General features: G+C 39.5%; 1 protein-coding gene across 3 annotated transcripts in view; it reads right to left on the bottom strand.

Annotated features, from left to right (window-relative positions):
• Positions 1-19,649, bottom strand: part of LOC126336926 (interleukin-1 receptor-associated kinase 4-like) — a 102,552-nt gene that overhangs the window by 53,634 nt on the left and 29,269 nt on the right. For all 3 annotated transcript variants that reach the window (XM_050001095.1, XM_050001096.1, XM_050001094.1), the window contains exons 3-5: positions 16,519-16,688; positions 11,532-11,868; positions 5,927-6,196 (exon numbers count right to left, since the gene is read on the bottom strand). In XM_050001095.1, coding sequence (XP_049857052.1) covers positions 5,927-6,196; positions 11,532-11,868; positions 16,519-16,688 — 777 coding nt within the window. The remainder of the gene's footprint in view (positions 1-5,926; positions 6,197-11,531; positions 11,869-16,518; positions 16,689-19,649) is intronic.

Here is a 19,649-nt window from a genome sequence, read left to right as displayed (position 1 = left end):
TTCAGCTCAAAGTACAAAGGTACTCAAAACACACTGTTTCTGTGCTGGGTGGTGGCGTACAGATAATGATGAGTGTGGGTGGATTTGCAGTAAACACTATCACTGAGACACCCACTGGGTTTACGGTGAACAAGGACATCCAGTAACAGCAAGGAACCATTCTTCTCTACTTCCATCATAAACTTTATGTGGTCATGGATGTTGGGATGTTGTTGATGTGTTCCACAAACTCTTCCAGCTTTTCATGTCCATGAGACCAAGTAACAAAGCTATCATCGACGCAGCAATAAAAACATCCAGGCTTTGCAGGAGCCATGCCCAAGACATTGTCCTCGAAATGCTCCATAAAGAGGCTGGATACAATGGGTTACCTACTACGACACCATCCATCTGGTTGAAATGTTCCCCATCATGTGACCACCTGACATGGTGCGAAACCCAAGAATATTTTACAAATGTATATTGCCGCAAGAGCACGCATTCGTGTATATTTTTTTCATGTTTGCAAAATGAATAGTTTTTGCAATCTTGTCTTTTGTAAAACACCAAAGGATTTTCTTTCCTAGGTTTATTTTTATTTATTTTTTATTTCAGCACTTATGTACCATGCTCAGTGGGCCTCTCTTTATTTCCCCAAGTGAATCATTTATGACTTGGTTAACATTGTGGCATTTTGTTCCACATGTTATGACCTGACAGCATGTCATGTTTTTTTGCCATATTGTGCTTCCTTGGTGCATTATCTGACACAATCTTGGACATTAATGACATCACACCTCTTATGAGTGCACCATTACCTTGTTCATTAGTTTGCAACAACAAAGCCAATGGCGAAAGGCAATAGGCAACATACCCATAGTGTATGCAATCAATCTTCTTTACTGCCATTTCCTTTACTGTGCCTTATTCTATATTAAAATTTTCACTATAAAGCATTTTCTTCCCAGTACTCTTGTGAAAAAAGCTGAATTACCATAACCTACTTTCTATTCCTTCACATTTCCATCATCTTTGATGCCTCCATGAAAAATGAAATTCAGGGAACTATTATGGGAATGGGATGGTCTCCATTAACTACCACACTTCACAGAACAGTTGTGTATTATCAGGGAACAATAGACCACTATTTTATTGGCACTGTATAAAATAATCTCAACCCTCCCATACTCTGCAAAGAACTGTGGAGTGCAAGGCAGAGGGTATTTCCCTTTGTACGAAGCATATTACAATTTCTTCCGGTTCCATTCGTGTATAGAGTGTAACAAGAATGACAGCTTAATGCCTGTGTAATGGGGCTAATCCTGTCTTACTTTACTAAATGAGCAATATACAGGGAGATTTAGTATTTTCTTAGATTCCTCTCTTAATACTGGTTATTGAAACATTTTGTAAGAAGTCTTCTACAAGATAGCTGGCTTCAAAATGCCTACAAATTCAAGTTTTTCAGTATTTCCATGGCACTCTCCAATGAGTCAAACAAATGTGTGACCATTTGTGTTGCCTTGTGTTGTATACATTCAATATTCCCTGTAAGTTCTGTCTGGTATTAGACCACATATTTGAACAGTTTTCTATGATATGTCGCATAAGAGTTTTGTAAGCAATCTCCTTTGTAAACTGACTGCATTTCAAAATATCCTAATCTGTCACCAGACTGTATCTACAATTGAGTCTTTGCGATCATTCCATTTCATATCCCCAAATATTCTGAGACCCAGGTATTTGTACGAGACAACTGATTCCAATTGTGACTCACTGATACTATAGTCACAGGATACTACTTTCCACATGTTGTGAAGTGCAAAATTTACTTCTCCTAACTTTTGATGCAAGGTGCCAAATTTTGCACCATTTTGAAACCTTACCGAGCTCTGACTGGATAATTTACAGCTTGTTTCAGATAGTACTTCATTATAAATAACCACATCATCTGCAAACCGTTTGAGGTTATTATTATCTCCCAGGTCATTAATACAACAAGAACAGCATGTGTCCCAATATATTTGTTTGGATCACACCTGAATTACTTTGATACCTGTGAACAACACTCCAACTGATATTACAGGTAGTGCCCTCCTCCCCAAGAAATTCTCAATGCACTCACAAATTTCGATAGGTAGGCCATAAGACCATGCTTTCATTAATAAACATTGGTGTATCATACTCTCGCTGTCTCTCTGCACTTGGAGAAAAATAATAATGAATTAAAGGAGGGTCTGCCATTCTGCAAGTACACAATTACTGCTTCGCTTTAATAACCATTTTCTTTTATTTTTCCTGAAATAAATATATACAGGTTTTATTTAGGGCAAGAAATATGTTACATTGGACTTTGTTGCTATTTAAATAACACACACACCTTATCACTTCTCTGAATTTTTCATTTAGAAATACATCTTTTAAAATACATATTCTAGTGAAATCATATCATATGCCCTTTTTTTAGCCTTATCACTGCCATATTTGGTTTTCCTGCACCGTGGCTGGTTTTTATTTGCCTGCTAAATATATTATTTCTGTTGACTTTTTTTCCACTTTCTGAACTATTTAGTGCGGTTTAAACATTGGAAAATCCAGGATGCAATGACGACAGTATTATAGAAATGACAGAGTTCTACTCATCATATAGTGGAGATGCTGAGTCACAGATAGCCACGACAAAAAGACTGTCAAACAAGTAAGCTTTCATCAGGCAAAAGGCCTTCATCAGAATTAGGCAACACACACACACACACACACACACACACACACACACACACACACACACACAACCACAGTCTCTGCCTACCAAGGCCAGAGACTATAGGGGTAGTGCGCGCTACCCCTATAGTCTCAGGCGGCACTCTCTGTGGTGTGTGTGTGTGTGTGTGTGTGTGTGTGTGTGTGTGTGTGTGTGTGTGTGTGTTGACAGTCTGACTCAGCATCTCTGGTATATGTTGAGTAGCAATCTATCCTTTTCATATTATTTGGTGTGGTTTGTTATTTATGATTATGTTTCATATTTTAACAATGTTTACTCATGTTTGCTCCTGTTCATTGGTGTATTGTGTGTCTTGTCACCTTGTTGCGAATTAGACAGATTTCTGATATGCTTCTGACAGTTTTTTATTTCACTGTTTTGTTTTTCATTGATGGCAGAGAAATTTGAGTTTGTTTATGTGTGGATGGGGGCGGATGGGGATGGAGTATTATTCTGTGTTGTTTGATAGTTTGTTTAGAGTGTTGAATAATATTTTGTTGCAGATTACTGTTTTGCCATTGATGGCTTTCCTGCTCTGTGCAATAGTTTTTTGGATGTGATAATTTTCTTCTATTGTTAATAAATGAAACAGGTGATTACTGTGTGTCAGAATATGGAGGTCTGCTTCTATGCCACTGAGGTGGTGGTTGCTTTTTATGAGGTGGTCTGCAAATGTGGAGCGTATGCTGTCACTTTTCAGAGCACAAAAATGTTCCAAGTATCTCATCCTGAAATTTCTGTATGTCTGCACAAAGTCTTTGAAGTTATTTGGTATAGAGCTGCTTTGTTGTACTTATCTGTGGTTATGTTGGGTATTTTTAATTTTTTATACAGTTTACTGTTTGTTCTATGTGCCACATTTATACTTCATTTTTTCACAATGTTTCCTATGTTATATGCTCTCTTGTTGTCAAATGTTGGTGTGTGCAATTTTTTCTTGATGATTGTGTCTTCTTCATCTTGCTTTCTTGGTGTGTTCTCTGTGGGTGGCTGTTACTGGTGTTGTGCTGTAATATTGTTATGTGCTTGGTGTAAGCTGTGTTATTTTATTGTTTAGCTTGTCTACAGTGTTTGATTATGTTTAGTTCTTGCGCACAGCTCTCTTTGTCCACTGGAATTCTGCTCAGTCTGTGTAAAATTTATTTTTGTCTGCTTTGGTTTCAAAGATGTTATGGATTTTTGGATGAGCAGTACTGAAGTATTTGCGTAACTGTAGTTTCCGGTCAGGAGTTTTATCTACCACACAAATTATGTCATGAGCTTAGTGGTACCAATATATTACTTTGTACTGTTTTGGCTTTATTATTTGTTCAAAGATTTTGTTTTCTTGTTGATTAAGGATGATGTTGGCCAGTAAGCTTCGTATGGGTAATCTCTTGGACAATATTATGAAAAGGATAGATTACTACCCACCATATAGAAGAGATTTTGAGTTACAGACATACAGAACAATAAAGACTTCTAAATGTGAGAGATTTCAGTCAAAAGGCCTTCTTTTAAAATAGACAACATGCAAGCACAACTCACACATCCATGACCACTGTTTCTGACCATTGGGGCTGCTGTCAGTGGCCAGAGACAGTGGTAGTGTGTGCAAGTTGTGCTTGCGTGAATGTGTGCATGTTGTTTCCTTTAGAAGGAGATCTTTCCCTGTTGGATTTAGAATTCACCTTTAAATTTGAAATAATTTTGTCCTTTGATTATTTTCAAAATGGTTGAGACTTCTTCTGTCCCTGTTTCTGGGGTAATGTTTGTCTGTCTTGGTTATTTTTCAATTGTCTTGACTATTTCTTCAGTTGTTGTATGGGTATGCACTGAATACTGTCACATGTTCCCCAGATATGACCCCCCACCCCTGCGACTACCTTCTATTCCCAAGGCTGAAGAGAACATTGAAAAGATGTCATTTTGCCACCACTGATGAGATAAAAACAAAATCACTTAAGGGGCTAAACACCATAACAAAAAGCGAGTTCCATAAGTGCTTCCAAGATTGAAAAAAATGCTCGCATGAGTGTATTAAACTGAGGAGGATTACTTTGAAGGTGAAACTGTTGATGAATAAATAAAAATTATTTAAGAAAAACAAAGATTCTTGTTCTTTTTGATCACACCTCAAGTGTAGTGCTTTTGCATGAAAGTCTGCAAGTGTGTGGTTAAAGGATTGCTGGTGCAGTTATGAAATCTATCACAGGTCCGGTCCAAACAATGGGCTTGAAAATTTTTAGTAGACTACGAAGGTGGGCACTCTTGGTATTTTATGTTGTTCTCTTTATTTTGGCTTTGTGAAATGGTGTACTTGATGTTTTTTAAAATAGTTTTTGTATGTCTCTTTGAATGGGATCACTTTTTAGCATTGTTATTTGGTTTTCTGTTAAGAGCTTTAGTTTTTTTCTTAGTGTAGTCCCTTTCAAGCAGGACTACCATTGTGTTCCCCTCATCTGTCCTTGTGACCATTGCACTATACTCCTCCAGTTATTTACGTACATCCTTGGCTGTTTTCACCTCTGTGGTTGTCTTGCGGTCATTGAGGGTAGTTTTGTTCTTTCTAATAATCTGTCTGATTTCTCCTGCCATCCTTTCTCTGGTTAGTCCTACACTGAAATTTCCTCTATTTTTCCTTTCTTCCTGTTTCACTGTAGACTCACTTTTCTTTTCTATTGTTCTTTATGTGATGTGTGTTTAGATTGTGTTTGGGTGCCTTTTGGAACAGTGTGTCTTCCTGAACTGAGAACTTCATTTCCCTTAAATCAGCAAATTCTTCATAAAATGTATGTTTTCTGTTGTGGTGTCTGTTGTTCCTATTGTGTGGGTTTATGTTCAATAGTTTCTTCAGTTTTAGGTCTTGTCTTTGTAGCTGCTTTTCTATTACTGTTTCTATATGATATTACACTAGTTCAGTAATGTCATATAGTATGCAGATTGTTTGATGTGATCGTTTAAGGGTGTTTTGTTCAGTGTGATGTTAAGCAGTAATTTCTTTGAGTACAATTCTTGGATTTCCTTCCTAAGACATACAAATGCTGCTTATTTTATTTTATTAATCTTCAACTTTTTCTTGGTTTTATGATATAGTGATCGATCAGAGACACAGCACATCTTCTAGTACTGAGATTAATGCTTTCATAACATAATCTCTGCAGTGAAACATTAATGGCAACAGTTTATGTACCAGAGATTGTTTACCTTGAAAGTGTATGTATTTCATTTTGGAACTGCTTCTCAACATTTATAGCATCTCTCTTTAATCTTTTAACAGCAACTTTCTGTGTTGGTAAAATTCCAAGATAAACAGAACCAAATGCTCCAGTGCCCAACTTTCGACCACTTCTTAAATCCTGCCCTGCTACCACAGGCGTTTCAGAGAAATGGTTAGTAATATCATCCAACAATGAATATGGAAAATTTGGCACTGATGTACTTATATTAGGATGCACATCTGAAGGTGAATCAGTTCTGAAATAAAAGAAAGAAAAACGTATAATGATATTCTTTCAGTGACAGATAAATAACATTCACCATGGGAATGACAACACAGGTTCCAACAGAAACAATTTACAAAATCCTCATTCAGATGAAAAAAGGACAATCACTGCAAATAACTTTCACATATATTTTATATTATACTGCAGTAAGAAAGAACTGTTCCTACAGAAAAAAAACATCACTCCCAAATACATATTAATTAATGTAAATTTATTACTTAATAATTGTTTAAAAACAAAAATTAATCTGTGGAAAACAGAATTGTTATGGTTGTCTGCTGAGCAGCGGCTTTTATAGTTTTTTCTCACAGGTCTGCTGCAGACTACCTTTTAGGACAGCTAGTGTCTTTGCACCCCCAACACCACGACACGCATTCTTCCCATAGCATGATGCAAAAAAGTGCCATTCTGCATCAATCTCATCATCTGTTTTCAAATATTCCATGACTTACCATGCGGGAAAGTGCTATTAGATAGGCACAATAAAAAAACACACAAACACACACACAAAATTTCGAGCTTTCGCAACCCACGGTTGCTTCGTCAGGAAAGAGGGAAGGAGAGGGAAAGATGAAAGGAGCGGGAAGACTTACCTTACGGGGAAAAAAGGATAGGTATACACTTGAACACACACACATATATCCATCCACACATATACAGACACAAGCAGACATATTTAAAGGCAAAGCCATCTGCCCAAACTCTTTGCCTTTAAATATGTCTGCTTGTGTTGGGCAGATGGCTTTGCCTTTAAATATGTCTGCTTGTGTCTGTATATGTGTGGTTGGATGTGTGTGTGCATGTGTGTGTGTGTGCGCGCGCACGAGAGAGAGAGAGAGAGTATACCTATCCTTTTTTCCCCCTAAGGTAAGTCTTTCCGCTCCCGGGATTGGAATGACTCCTTACCCTCTCCCTTAAAACCCACATCCTTTCATCTTTCCCTCTCCTTCCCTCTTTGCTGACGAAATTTTGTGTGTGTTTTTTATTGGGTCTATCTACCAGCGCTTTCCTGCTTGGTAAGTCATGGAATCTTTGTTTTTAATATATTTTTCCCATGTGGAAGTTTCTTTCTATTTTATTTACATCATCATGTATATTAAAAACAAAGATTCCAAGACTTACCAAGGGGGAAAGTGCCGGTAGATAGACACAATAAATAAAACACACACACACAGAATTTCTAGCTTTCACAACCGACGGTTGCTTCTTCAGGAAAGAGGGAAGGAGAGGGAAAGACGAAAGGATGTGGGTTTTAAGGGAGAGGGTAAAGAGTCATTCCAATCCCGGAAGCGGAATGACTTCCCTTAGGGGGAAAAAAGGACAGGTGTACACTCCCGCGCGCACACACACACACACACACATATCCATCCGCACATACTCAGACACAAGCAGACATTTGTAAAGGCAAAGAGTTTGGGCAGAGATGTCAGTCGAGGCGGAAGTACAGAGGCAAAGAAGTTATTGAAAGACAGGTGAGGTATGAGTGGTGGCAACTTGAAATTAGCGGAGGTTGAGGCCTGGCGGATATCGAGAAGAGAGGATATACTGAAGGGCGAGTTCCCATCTCCGGAGTTCGGATAGATTGGTGTTGGTGGGAAGTATCCAGATAACCCGGACGGTGTAACACTGTGCCAAGATGTGCTGGCCGTGCACCAAGGCATGTTTAGCCACAGGGTGATCCTCATTACCAACAAACACTGTCTGCCTGTGTCCATTCATGCGAATGGACAGTTTGTTGCTGGTCATTCCCACATAGAAAGCGTCACAGTGTAGGCAAGTCAGTTGGTAAATCACGTGTGTGCTTTCACACGTGGCTCTTCCTTTGATCGTGTACACCTTCCGGGTTACAGGACTGGAGTAGGTGGTGGTGGGAGGGTGCATAGGACAGGTTTTACACTGGGGGCGGTTGCAAGGGTAGGAGCCAGAGGGTAGGGAAGGTGGTTTGGGGATTTCATAGGGATGAACCAAGAGGTTACGAAGGTCCTACTCCAAATCCCATGCCACTTTCCTTGACGTTGACCTCCATCTGTCCAATGGCCAGCTTCAGACATCCGTCCACATCAAACCCACCAACAAGCAACAGTACCTCCATTATGACAGCTGCCACCCATTCCATATCAAACGGTCCTACAGCCTAGGCCTTTGTGGCAAACGAATCTGCTCCAGTCCTGAATCCCTTAACCATTACACCAATAACCTGAAAACAACTTTCGCATCCTGCAATTACCCTCCCGACCTTGTACAGAAGCAAATAACCAGAGCCACTTCCTCATCCCCTCAAACCCAGAACCTCTCACAGAAGAACCCTAAAAGTGCCCCACTTGTCACAGGATACTTCCCGGGACTGAATCAGACTCTGAATGTGGCTCTCCAGCAGGGATACGACTTCCTACAATCCTGCCCCGAAATGAGATCCATCCTTCATGAAATCCTCCCCACTCCACCAAGAGTGTCTTTCTGCCATCCACCTAACCTTCGTAACCTCTTGGTTCATCCCTATGAAATCCCCAAACCACCTTCCCTACCCTCTGGCTCCTACACTTGTAACCGCCCCCGATGTAAAACCTGTCCTATGCACCCTCCCACCACCACCTACTCCAGTCCTGTAACCCGGAAGGTGTACACGATCAAAGGAAGAGCCACGTGTGAAAGCACCCAAGTGATTTACCAAATGACCTGCCTACACTGTGACGCTTTCTACGTGGAAATGACCAGCAACAAACTGTCCACTCGCATGAATGGAGACAGGCAGACAGTGTTTGTTGGTAATGAGGATCACCCTGTGGCTAAACATGCCTTGGTGCACGGCCAGCACATCTTGGCACAGTGTTACACTGTCCGGGTTATCTGGATACTTCCCACCAACACCAACCTATCCGAACTCCGGAGATGAGAACTCGCCCCTCAGTATATCCTCTCTTCTCGATATCCGCCAGGCCTCAACCTCCACTAATTTCAAGTTGCTGCCGCTCAACCTCCCCTGTCTTTCAATAACTTCATTGCCTCTGTACTTCCGCCTCGACTGACATCTCTGCCCAAACTCTTTGCCTTTACAAATGTCTGCTTGTGTCTGTGTATGTGTGGATGGATATGTGTGTGCGTGCGAGTGTACACCTGTCCTTTTTTCCCCCTAAGGGAAGTCTTTCTGCTCCCGGGATTGGAATGACTCCTTACCCTCTCCCTTAAAACCCACATCCTTTCGTCTTTCCCTCTCCTTCCCTCTTTCCTGAAGAAGCAACCGTCGGTTGTGAAAGCTAGAAATCCTGTGTGTGTGTGTGTGTGTGTGTGTGTGTGTGTGTGTGTGTGTTATTTATTGTGCCTATCTACCGGCGCTTTCCTGCTTGGTAAGTCTTGGAATCTTTGTTTTTAATATATTTTTCCCCAAGTTGAAGTTTCTTTCTATTTTATTTACATCATATGGAAACATTCCATGTGGGAGAACTTTGTGTGTATGTTGGTGTATCTATCGACCTGCCAGCGCTTTTGTTTGTTAAGTCATATCAACTTTGTTTTTTATATATATAAAACAAAGATGATGTGACTTACCAAACAGAAGCACTGGCAGGTCGATAGACACACAGACAAACACAAACATACACACAAAATTCAAGCTTTCGCAACCAACGGTTGCTTCTTCAGGAAAGAGGGAAGGAGAGGGAAAGACGAAAGAATGTGGGTTTTAAGGGAGAGCATAAGGAGTCATTCCAATCCCGGGAGCGGAAAGACTTACCTTAAGGGAAAAAAAGGGGAGGTATATACTCGCGTGCGTGTGCGCGTGCGCGCCACACACACACACACACACACACACACACACACACACACACACACACCCGCACATACACAGACACAAGCAGACATTTGTAAAGGCAAAGAGTTTGGGCAGAGATTGCTGTTATTTTCAAACAGAAGTTCTCGCTATAATATTTCCCAGTTATACATATTGTTGTAAGTGAAGTGTGTGAGAGGAGGAAAAGGGGGAGGGGGAGCCATGGAAGAAGACTACATATATATAATGGAAGAATAATGGTAAGTAGACAGGCACACAAGCAAGATCAAAAATACTGCTGAATTTTCAGACAATGCCCTTCATCAGACCAAACTAACATGAGAAACAAAACACGCATGCACGGCTACATTATCCCGGCCAACTACAGCGAACCGGTAGTGCAACTTAATTGGGGTCAGGGGTTGTATGGAATGAGGTGGGTGAAAAGGAGGAGGAAAGGGAAGAAGGAAAAGAAGGGGTGCAGGGTGGCTGTGATCTGGGAAGGAGGGACTACAAGGGAACGGCATAGGAATGTGGCGCCAGTGAGTTCGCCTGGCACTGGCAGGAGAAGTTGTGTGTGGTGCACAATGAGGTGGAGGACTGGATTATCAAGGGGGGACAGAACAGAAGCACAGGAAGAGCATGCAGTGGAAAGTGTGCAAGCAGATCGAAGGGGTGAATTTGCAGGATGCAGATAGGGGTGGTGGTGGATGTGAGACAGAGGTTAGGAGAGTTTGATGCCAGTTGGAACATGGTGCTTAATGCTAAGCACCCATCGACCACATAACATTTCACTCTTGCCACAGACATATCCTACCCCCTCAGAGGCAGGGCCACATATGAAAGCAGTTACATCGTATACAAGCTTTCTTGTGTTGGTAACCTACGCCATCAGGATACCCCTCCCCAAAACCAGTGTCTCTGAATTAAACAAAAGAGAATTGTTCTTCCAATACATTCTTTGTTCCTGCAATCCTCTTAGCCTCCTCTTACCCAGCTCCACTCCCATCCCTGGCCACCACTTCACCCTATACTCTACACTTGTTCTTTCCTCTCCATGATTTCTCCCTCACTGTGTGTGGCACACATATCTGCACCTGCCTGGACCAGGGTGAACTCACTGGGTCCCCATTCCTATCCTATTTCACACAGCTGCCTCTCCTTCCCAGTCTTCAGCCATTCCTCCTCACAGAATTCCCTCCCCTAGACCACCTCATTCTCCCTCACTCGCTATTAATGTTCACTAACAAATACTGTAACAAAAATTACTGTATCACAAAAAGGAAACATATCAACAAGAATGTCCAACCAGAATCCAAGAAGAATGCTGTGATGTCTTTTAAACAGATATTGTACATGAACAATAGCCTAAAAATAAGTCCTCAGAGCCTCACGTAAATTACATGAAACAGGCATGAAATGGTGGTGATAACCATTTTTAAACATCAAACAGACATAATTGAACAGTTAACATCCAATAACAAAAATGTCATGACAAATAACAAAAGTTAAGTGCACAAAACATTTGATGTTTATATACCTGTACTCATTTCTTTCATTACTGATCGCAGGTGCATCAATACTATCCACTCTCCTTGTTGGCATTTCATTTATAGTTTCATTGCTTTCATTTACACCAACATGTCCTCTCTCAGTATTATTCATGTGTACATTACCAGAGCCTCCAGGAGTAACAGACTCTTGAGCTCCATCAAACAATGTCAACTGTTCCAATGGCTTAGGCAATGAATCAATCAAACCATTGACATCAGCCGGAGGTTTAACATGGTTTTTTGATTGGAGAAGTTTCTGCAAAGCTTCATCGGACAAATCAACAGCAGCAGCAGGCCCAGACTCTGGTCTTTCAGGCAGTTTGTCTGTAATTTGAAACACCACTTTCAATACAGTACATAAAAAGAAAAATGACAACAGAGAAAACCTATAACAGCCCCCACCACACCCTTCCCCACTCCCTACACACACAAGGGGGTGGTAGGAGGGAGAGAGAGAGAAAGGGGAGGTGGAGGAAAGAAAATCTTACTGTTGGGTGGTGGTAGTGAGAAGGAGATGTGAGATTACATGCAGATCTCTTTGAGATTGTTATCAGGTAACTAGTACTTTTAAACCAAGTTCAGGGCTCAGTGACATCAGCTTTGATTTACGCTGTTTGAAGAAGGTTATTTAGTGTGAAGAATATATTGCTCTTTGAGACATACAATTAGCCGTAGACGGAGCATTCTGTGCAACATGTTAAAGCATAACTTGGAGAATTGCTCAAGGCAGAAGTATGTTTCCATATGAATCTCACCGAAGCATTGTCCCTTACATGGCTACATCATATGTGGCATGGGTTAGAACTGAATGTTTCTGGTAAGAGACTACTTGCATGGTTATTTCACCAGAAACATACTATCTCATCTCAGCAGCATTTTTCCCCACATCACAGTGACTTCCAATGGGGTCCAAGACTTTTTAGTACAAATTCACCTCAAATTTAAAAAAAAATGCTGCAGAATTAATGTAATTACAGCTGAAAAAGCTAACAGCAAAACAAAATACTGCAGCGTGGAAAAAGGCACAGATCTTGACTAACTCTCATTCAGTGTCTTTGATGAAAAGATTGGCTGCATCATTAATAAAAAGGGTTAAGTTATAACACTAAACAATGGAAACTCTAGGTTGGAATATCAACACTATTAGGAAAAGGATAGATTTCTATTCACTGTAAAGATGACACTTCGAATTGCATACAGGCACAATGGAAAAACTTTTACACATTTAGCTTTCAGGCAAAGCCTTCTTCAGAAAAGGAAATACACAAACACACACAAGCAAGTAAGCAAGAAATGTGCTGCTTTAATCCAAAGTGACAGTTGCATTCCAGGCTGGGCTGTAAGAGAAGATGGTCATGTGTGCATGACATGTGCTTGCTTGTGTGAAGTTAAAATGTAAGTCTTTTTGTTGTGCCTGTTTGCAACTCTAAGTTGCATCTTTATGGTGAATAACAGTCTATCCTTTCCCTAACATTGTTATCTTTTAGTACCCATACAGCAAAATGAAATGACAAGTGGAATGGCCGAATATACGTTGTGCTTGCAAGAACATGACATGGAAATAACTGAAATTGAACAGATATATAAGTCAACCACATCATCTTTACCTAGAAGAGCTTCAAGTGATATATGTATAATTTCACCAAACTGGATAGAAAAAAGGAAAATGCCATATCTGTCAACAGATAACTTCCTTTCCTTCTGGTACATCATCAAACCTGAAGAGACGTCCAAAAGTACCTCTGGGCTGGTGCGGATCACAACGTGTCCTTCCATGAAATTAAATTGAGTCTCAGTCTCTATCCAACATTGCAATTGTCATTTCGTTCCCCATTAGATCCTGATTTATTTTCTTTTGTAACACCACCACATGCAATCTATTTTCATTTGCAACAAGACATAAGTAAATCCATCAAAGTTATAATTAAATAAAAATATGACATTAGAGACACATTTTAAAAAATCATAAATGTTTTTTGTCCAGTACTCATGGCAAATGAGAAGACTCTACTGAAGTCATGCTTTCTAGAGGGCTTCCAGTCTGAAGGAAGACTCAATTGCAGAAAATATTTCAAACTGCTTCAACAATGAAATTGGCTGTCATGCTTTTGAACCTCCCACATGTTCTATGATTTGCACTTCCTTTAAATCTTTTTGTGTAACACACAATATGAAAAGTCAATACAGACAACTTGATAAAGTCAAAAGAGTAGTTATGTTTTTCAAAGAGTGTTGATTTGTCTTCGACTTGCTAAAATACAAGGATTTTTTTAATTTTTTTATTAAGATCAATCAGCAACCAATAACAAGCATAACTTGTGCAAATGCTTCATTTTGGGAGGATTTTGCTGATACCACATGTCAGCTCCAACAAAGCCATGGCCCTGGACCAACAGTGATTGTTGAACTAGACCTAGTGTCACACTGACTGCAAATGACAACTGTAGATAATTTTTGAAAGTAGAAAATTAGTTTCAATTATATTGTAGTTTTCATATTATATATTGTTTCCAGAAAAACTATGAAAAAAGCAAGAATGAGTTTTATTGTTATAATTTCACAACTTGATAAAAAAAATTCAGAATTTTGTTGAGATATTTTTTTTATTTTTACTGAAGACGAAATGCACGACTTTTCAGAAATCTGAAAACTACAACAGATCTAATGGAAACTGTTAATCCTCTTTTTGAAATAAAGTATAAACTCAGATACAGTGACTGTGAATTAAAAAGGCAAGGCACCTTCCTTTCATCTGCTTTACTAAGCAAAGGGAGAGTGACGAGTGAAGACAAAGAGTTAATTCATTCCAGTGAGACAGTAGTTTTGATCCAGTCCCTTAAAAGAATGGTTCTGCCCTGTCTAGTTGTAACCTATCCCTGATAACTTTCCGTCTGTACATGTCGCAAACAGTAACGGAACTGACAAGAAATTTGGAAAAGGAATTAAAAGTTCACAGAGAAGAAATAAAAACATTGAGTTCTGCCAATGATATTTAATTCTATCAGATGGCAAAGGACTTGGAAAATCAGTTGAATGGAATGGATAGTGCTTTGAAAAGGGTTTATAACATGAACATCAACACAAGTAAATAATATAAGAATAGAAGTTATTATATTAGGTGCTTTAGAAGAATGTTTAATGTAAGATGGGTAAAGCAAATAACAAATGAGGATGTAATGAATCACATTAGGGAGAAAAGAAATTTATGCCACAATTTGACTAAATGAAGGGATCAGTTGATAGGACACATCCAGAGGCATCAACAAATAGTCAATTTGGTAATGGAGGGAAGACCAAGTGTGTAAAAATTATAGAAGGCATGAATACAGCAAGACAGTTCAAATGGATGTAGATTGTGACAGTTATGCACAAATGAAGAGACTTGAACAGGATAGACTAGCAGGAGAGCTGCAGCAAACCCCTCTTTGGAATGGAGACCACCACCACCACCACCACCACCACCACCACCACTAACAACAACAACAACAACAACAAGCTTGATATTTGTGTGTTTGATGCTCATGCTAGATTATATCTGCTCAGGAACGAACTGCTCCGACTGTTGCACAGGCCTCAGATATCACACATTTCGAGCCTTGACAGCAGAATCTTATGAACCAGCATGTCAAGAGCTTCCATCAACAGGTCAATAAATACTTCTGCTGATTCCCGTCTCATGTCAGTCAGATTTAGTATAAACTTTAAGCACTCATAAATGGCAGTAGTTGTTGATTTTTTTTCTGAATCTCTATTTTTCTTTACAAAGAGATTTTGTTTTCGGCTATACATTTTCGAATAGTTTCGAAATGCAAGAGGAAATTATGATGAGCCTATAGTTATTTACATTATCTCACCTGTCTTTTTTCTTGACATACAGGGATTGAACAAAAATATGGAAACACCAAAACTACATGTTATCATGTATACTACAAAGCAGGAAACCCACTGGCATTCCAAACAGATTCCAGTCATCTTGAAATGGGCAAATACACATCCTGTATAGTTTTCGAGGGAATCTTATACTATTCCTCCTGCACCCTTCATTCCAAAGCAGACCACAAAAGCTTAATAATATTGAGATCTCAAGACTATGGTGGCTCACAAAACCAGTAATGGACAATACAAGCTGTGTGAATAAGGGGCCTGTCATTTTGGAAAACATCACCACCATTGGGGAACAAACATTGTACTATGGGATGGACCTGATTAGCCCAAATGGTCACATAATCCTTGACAGTAACTTGACCTTGAAGAGTAACCATTGAGTCCTTGGAATACCACAATACAGCTGCCCAAATTGACACTCAATCCCCATCATGTTTCACTCACTGGAAGTAAACTCGGCCAGGAATTTGAAACTGTGTGAATCAAGATACATCCAACCAAATGACTTTCTTCCACTGCTAAATACTCTCTGCTTGCCCCACAATTCCTTGCTTATGGAGCTCCTTCCATGTTGTTTTGATGTTAACAGAGTTCACAAGTGTGACTTTCAGTACCACAGTAGCTTTAGCAGATGCCATTCTCTTGTTTTTTGTCACAAGCCTCTTCAATGAGAATCTGTCATGATCATTTAACAAGCACCTTCATCCACGTTGTGACTTTGCAGATGACTTTTTCCACTTTCCCTATATGCAGCATAAATCGTCAATACGTTGCCCAAGCAGTTTAGCTCCTTTGGTTATGGAAGCACACACCATATGAGCATGAACAATTTGCCCCTGTTCAAATTCATTTACCTCAAACATAATGCATTCCCTAGTTCACAGAACACAGTTCTGACCATGACTGAGACTTGTAAAATATGGACAACATTGTATAGGTGCAGTTCATGGTCCAATGCAACAGTGCGACCTGCGTTTATGTTTAAGTAAGCATTTCTCACAGTATTTCCATACTTCTGTCCAACCCCTATAGAGTGATACTGTTGATAGTGTAAATACAATGCTTGCCTTAGTTCAAGCCAAAACAGACCTTTCAATAAATCACCAGCGACAAATTCTGCAGCTCTGTACAGTTCAGCTTTAACCAAAAGTTCTAGCAGGAATGCTAAATTTGGTCTAATCCTTCCACTAGTGCTCCACTCCTCCAAAAAGATTTCTGCACAAGGTCGCTTCTGCATATTTGCATGATGTTCAATCAGTCTGTATAAAGAAACAAAAGAAGACATAACTTCATGCCTGTTATGCATAAAAAAAGTATAAGATCGGTAAAAGCACTGACAAAAACATTATTCCGCTGAAGCGAAAATAAAATAAAAATACCAACAAACTACACATAATAAAAATGAAAGAGTCAATGTTAGATTTTGCACACCTTAGCAATGTTTGTCAGGATTTTTGTTGAAATAGCTTAAGATGTCAACGAATAAAACAATGGAAAACCAGGATGGAATTAACAATATTATGAAAAAGACAGTTGCTATTCACCGTATACTGGAGATACTGAGTCACAGATACGTACAACAAAAAGACTGTCAGAAAGCAAGCTTTCGGCCAACAAGGCCTTCATCAGAAATTGACAACACACACACACACACACACACACACACACACACATGAATACAGTCTCTGTATGTGTATGTGTGTGTATTTCTGATGAAGGCCTTGTTGGCCGAAAGCTCACTTTCTGACAGTCTTTTTGCTGCATCTATCTGTGACTCAGCACCTCCGCTATATAATGTGTAGTAACTATCCTTTTCACAACATTGAAGTCAGTGAATAAATTTTCAACAACCACTTTTAGCATCTTTTTGGTCACATGAATGGCGTCTACATTTTCTACCAAAGATATGGTGCAAGTGAAAATGGTTTTTGTTTCTCATTTATTGTCTTCATAACATCTATCACATCATCCCCCCCCCCCAAACACACACACACACACACACACACACACACACACACACACACACACACACACACACAAACTTTGCCTGCAATTATAGTATGTAAACTTTGCGCAAAAATATACTTCCAATAATGAGCCATTCTTTAATCACTATAACAGATTTCTGCACACCTGGTATGCATTACAAAACTTTGTGTACACAAAATGGCTGCAATTTTCACTCTCTTAGTCATGATGAAAACACTTTGAGACAAAGTAAATGTCATTTTCCCAGAAAGAATTCTCTTCTGAAATGATCCTCATGATTGGCTGCATGCAGCCTTCGTAGTGATTGGTGTTTCTGGCTCCAGACAGCACATCTGCTAGAGGTCATTTCGTTTCCACTAAAAGTTGGGTCTTATGGTGATCCATACAGTTGGGCAAAACTAATACAACTGAAGTGCCACCAATTTACCTGAGGTTGTTGGTTTATGTTTATAATCCTTGGAATTTTGTTGGTAAATAAACATCACTATTCCTTGTAAGACACAAAATTCCACCATTTTGCCACTTGGTGGTTCCTGAAACATGTACAGGAATACAATTACAGAGGACTGCTGGTGTAAAATTCATAATCTCAGTAACCAAGAGCTTATCAAACATATGTTCAGCCAAAAGTAACCAGTCAGAGACTGGGAGCTTCTTGGTCAGCCTGCAGTGGCAGGATATGACAAGCAGATCATTCATAATGACCAATCTGTGACAATCTGTGATATAACACATGTGGCAGGGTGTTCATATGGAAGCATTTACATCCTCATCTGTGAGCAGCATTAGTTGCATTGTTCCGCATATTGACTAAGGAACATAAAATGAACATAATGGGTCTGTCTTTGCAGCACCTTCTTTGTTACTGTGAGGAAAGAGAGGACTTCTTGACAGTAACTGTTACAAGGAATAAGTCTTGGTTGATTATTTTCAACCAGAAACCTAGTGCAAGTCTGGGTCCGGTGACAGATGATGTAGGTTCACTTTGCAAAGACTTCACAATGGAAGACACATTGGTAATAGTGGGTGGGGTGAGCAACAGCATAGACAGGAACCCTAATTATTCAATTAGGAGTGACCCGGTAAATATAGCTTCGCCGATGAGACATATGGTGTTGGGCTTGTGTGTGTTCTGAGGCACCGTAAGTGACATCATTTAAACTCTTTTGTTATGAGTGTTAATTTAGAGGTGGAACGGTTGCTTGGATCGGATGTGGAATCTCACAGCAGTGTGGTTCCTGTTGATTCTATCAGCAGGTGGGACTACACTAGGCATGGCCTTCACCTGAACAGGAAAGGGAAGGGAAAACTGTCTGGGCTAATAGCAAATAACTTAAAGGGAGGGGGGGCACTGTCAAGTGGTAAAGTACCAGTGGTTACAAGTGATGGATCAGAAGTTTTTTTAGGGTAGGGAGGGCAGAAACAAAAGATGCTCAAAGACAAGTTGAAAATGACATTCACATTGATAAAACAGGCAGCCAGAAAGGAAAATTTAATGTACACAATTCAAGCAGACAGCCTCTGATTGAAACTAGAGATACTCAAAAATTGGCAGGAAAATTAAGTTTCAGTTGTAATTCAGCCAGTGCACAAAATCAATTATTGTTATTGCATCAGAATATCTGAGGACTAAGGGGAACCTTAATGAGTTGCTTATTTGTGTTGAAGAATTAGAGTTGAGAAAAACCAGTTGATACAATCTGCCTCTCTGAGCATCACGTGACCACTGGTATAGATACATTAAATGTTACAGGATTCAAGTTAACTTCTTACTTCTGTAGAGAAAATATGGAGAAAGGAGTAGTTGCCACATTTGTCAAAAACTGTTTTGATTTCAAGAATATTGATATTAATACATTTTGCTCAGAGCAACACTTAGAAGCTTGTGCAACAGAAGTAGTATTTCATAATAAGTCTCTTATAATAGTAGGTATATACAGATCACCTTCAGGAAATTTTAACCTCTTCATAAGAAATCCGGAAGCTCTAATGTCCCATCTCATGGTAAAGAAAAAAGAAACAGTGCTTGCTGGTGACTTCAATGTGAATTTATTGAAAAGCTCTGTCAGTGAACAACTATTGCAGCCAGTAACACTATCATTCAATTTAGTTCCCACTGTGAACTTTGCTACTGGGATATGTAAATGCTCTGAAACTGCTATTGATAATATCTTTGTAAACTCAAAAAGGAGAAAAAGTCATATCACAAAACCAATAGTAAATGGGCTGTC

The sequence above is a fragment of the Schistocerca gregaria genome, chromosome 2, assembly GCF_023897955.1.
Source record: "Schistocerca gregaria isolate iqSchGreg1 chromosome 2, iqSchGreg1.2, whole genome shotgun sequence".
In the NCBI taxonomy this organism is placed as follows: Eukaryota; Metazoa; Arthropoda; class Insecta; order Orthoptera; family Acrididae; genus Schistocerca; species Schistocerca gregaria.
This window is presented reverse-complemented; position numbering and strand designations above follow the sequence as displayed.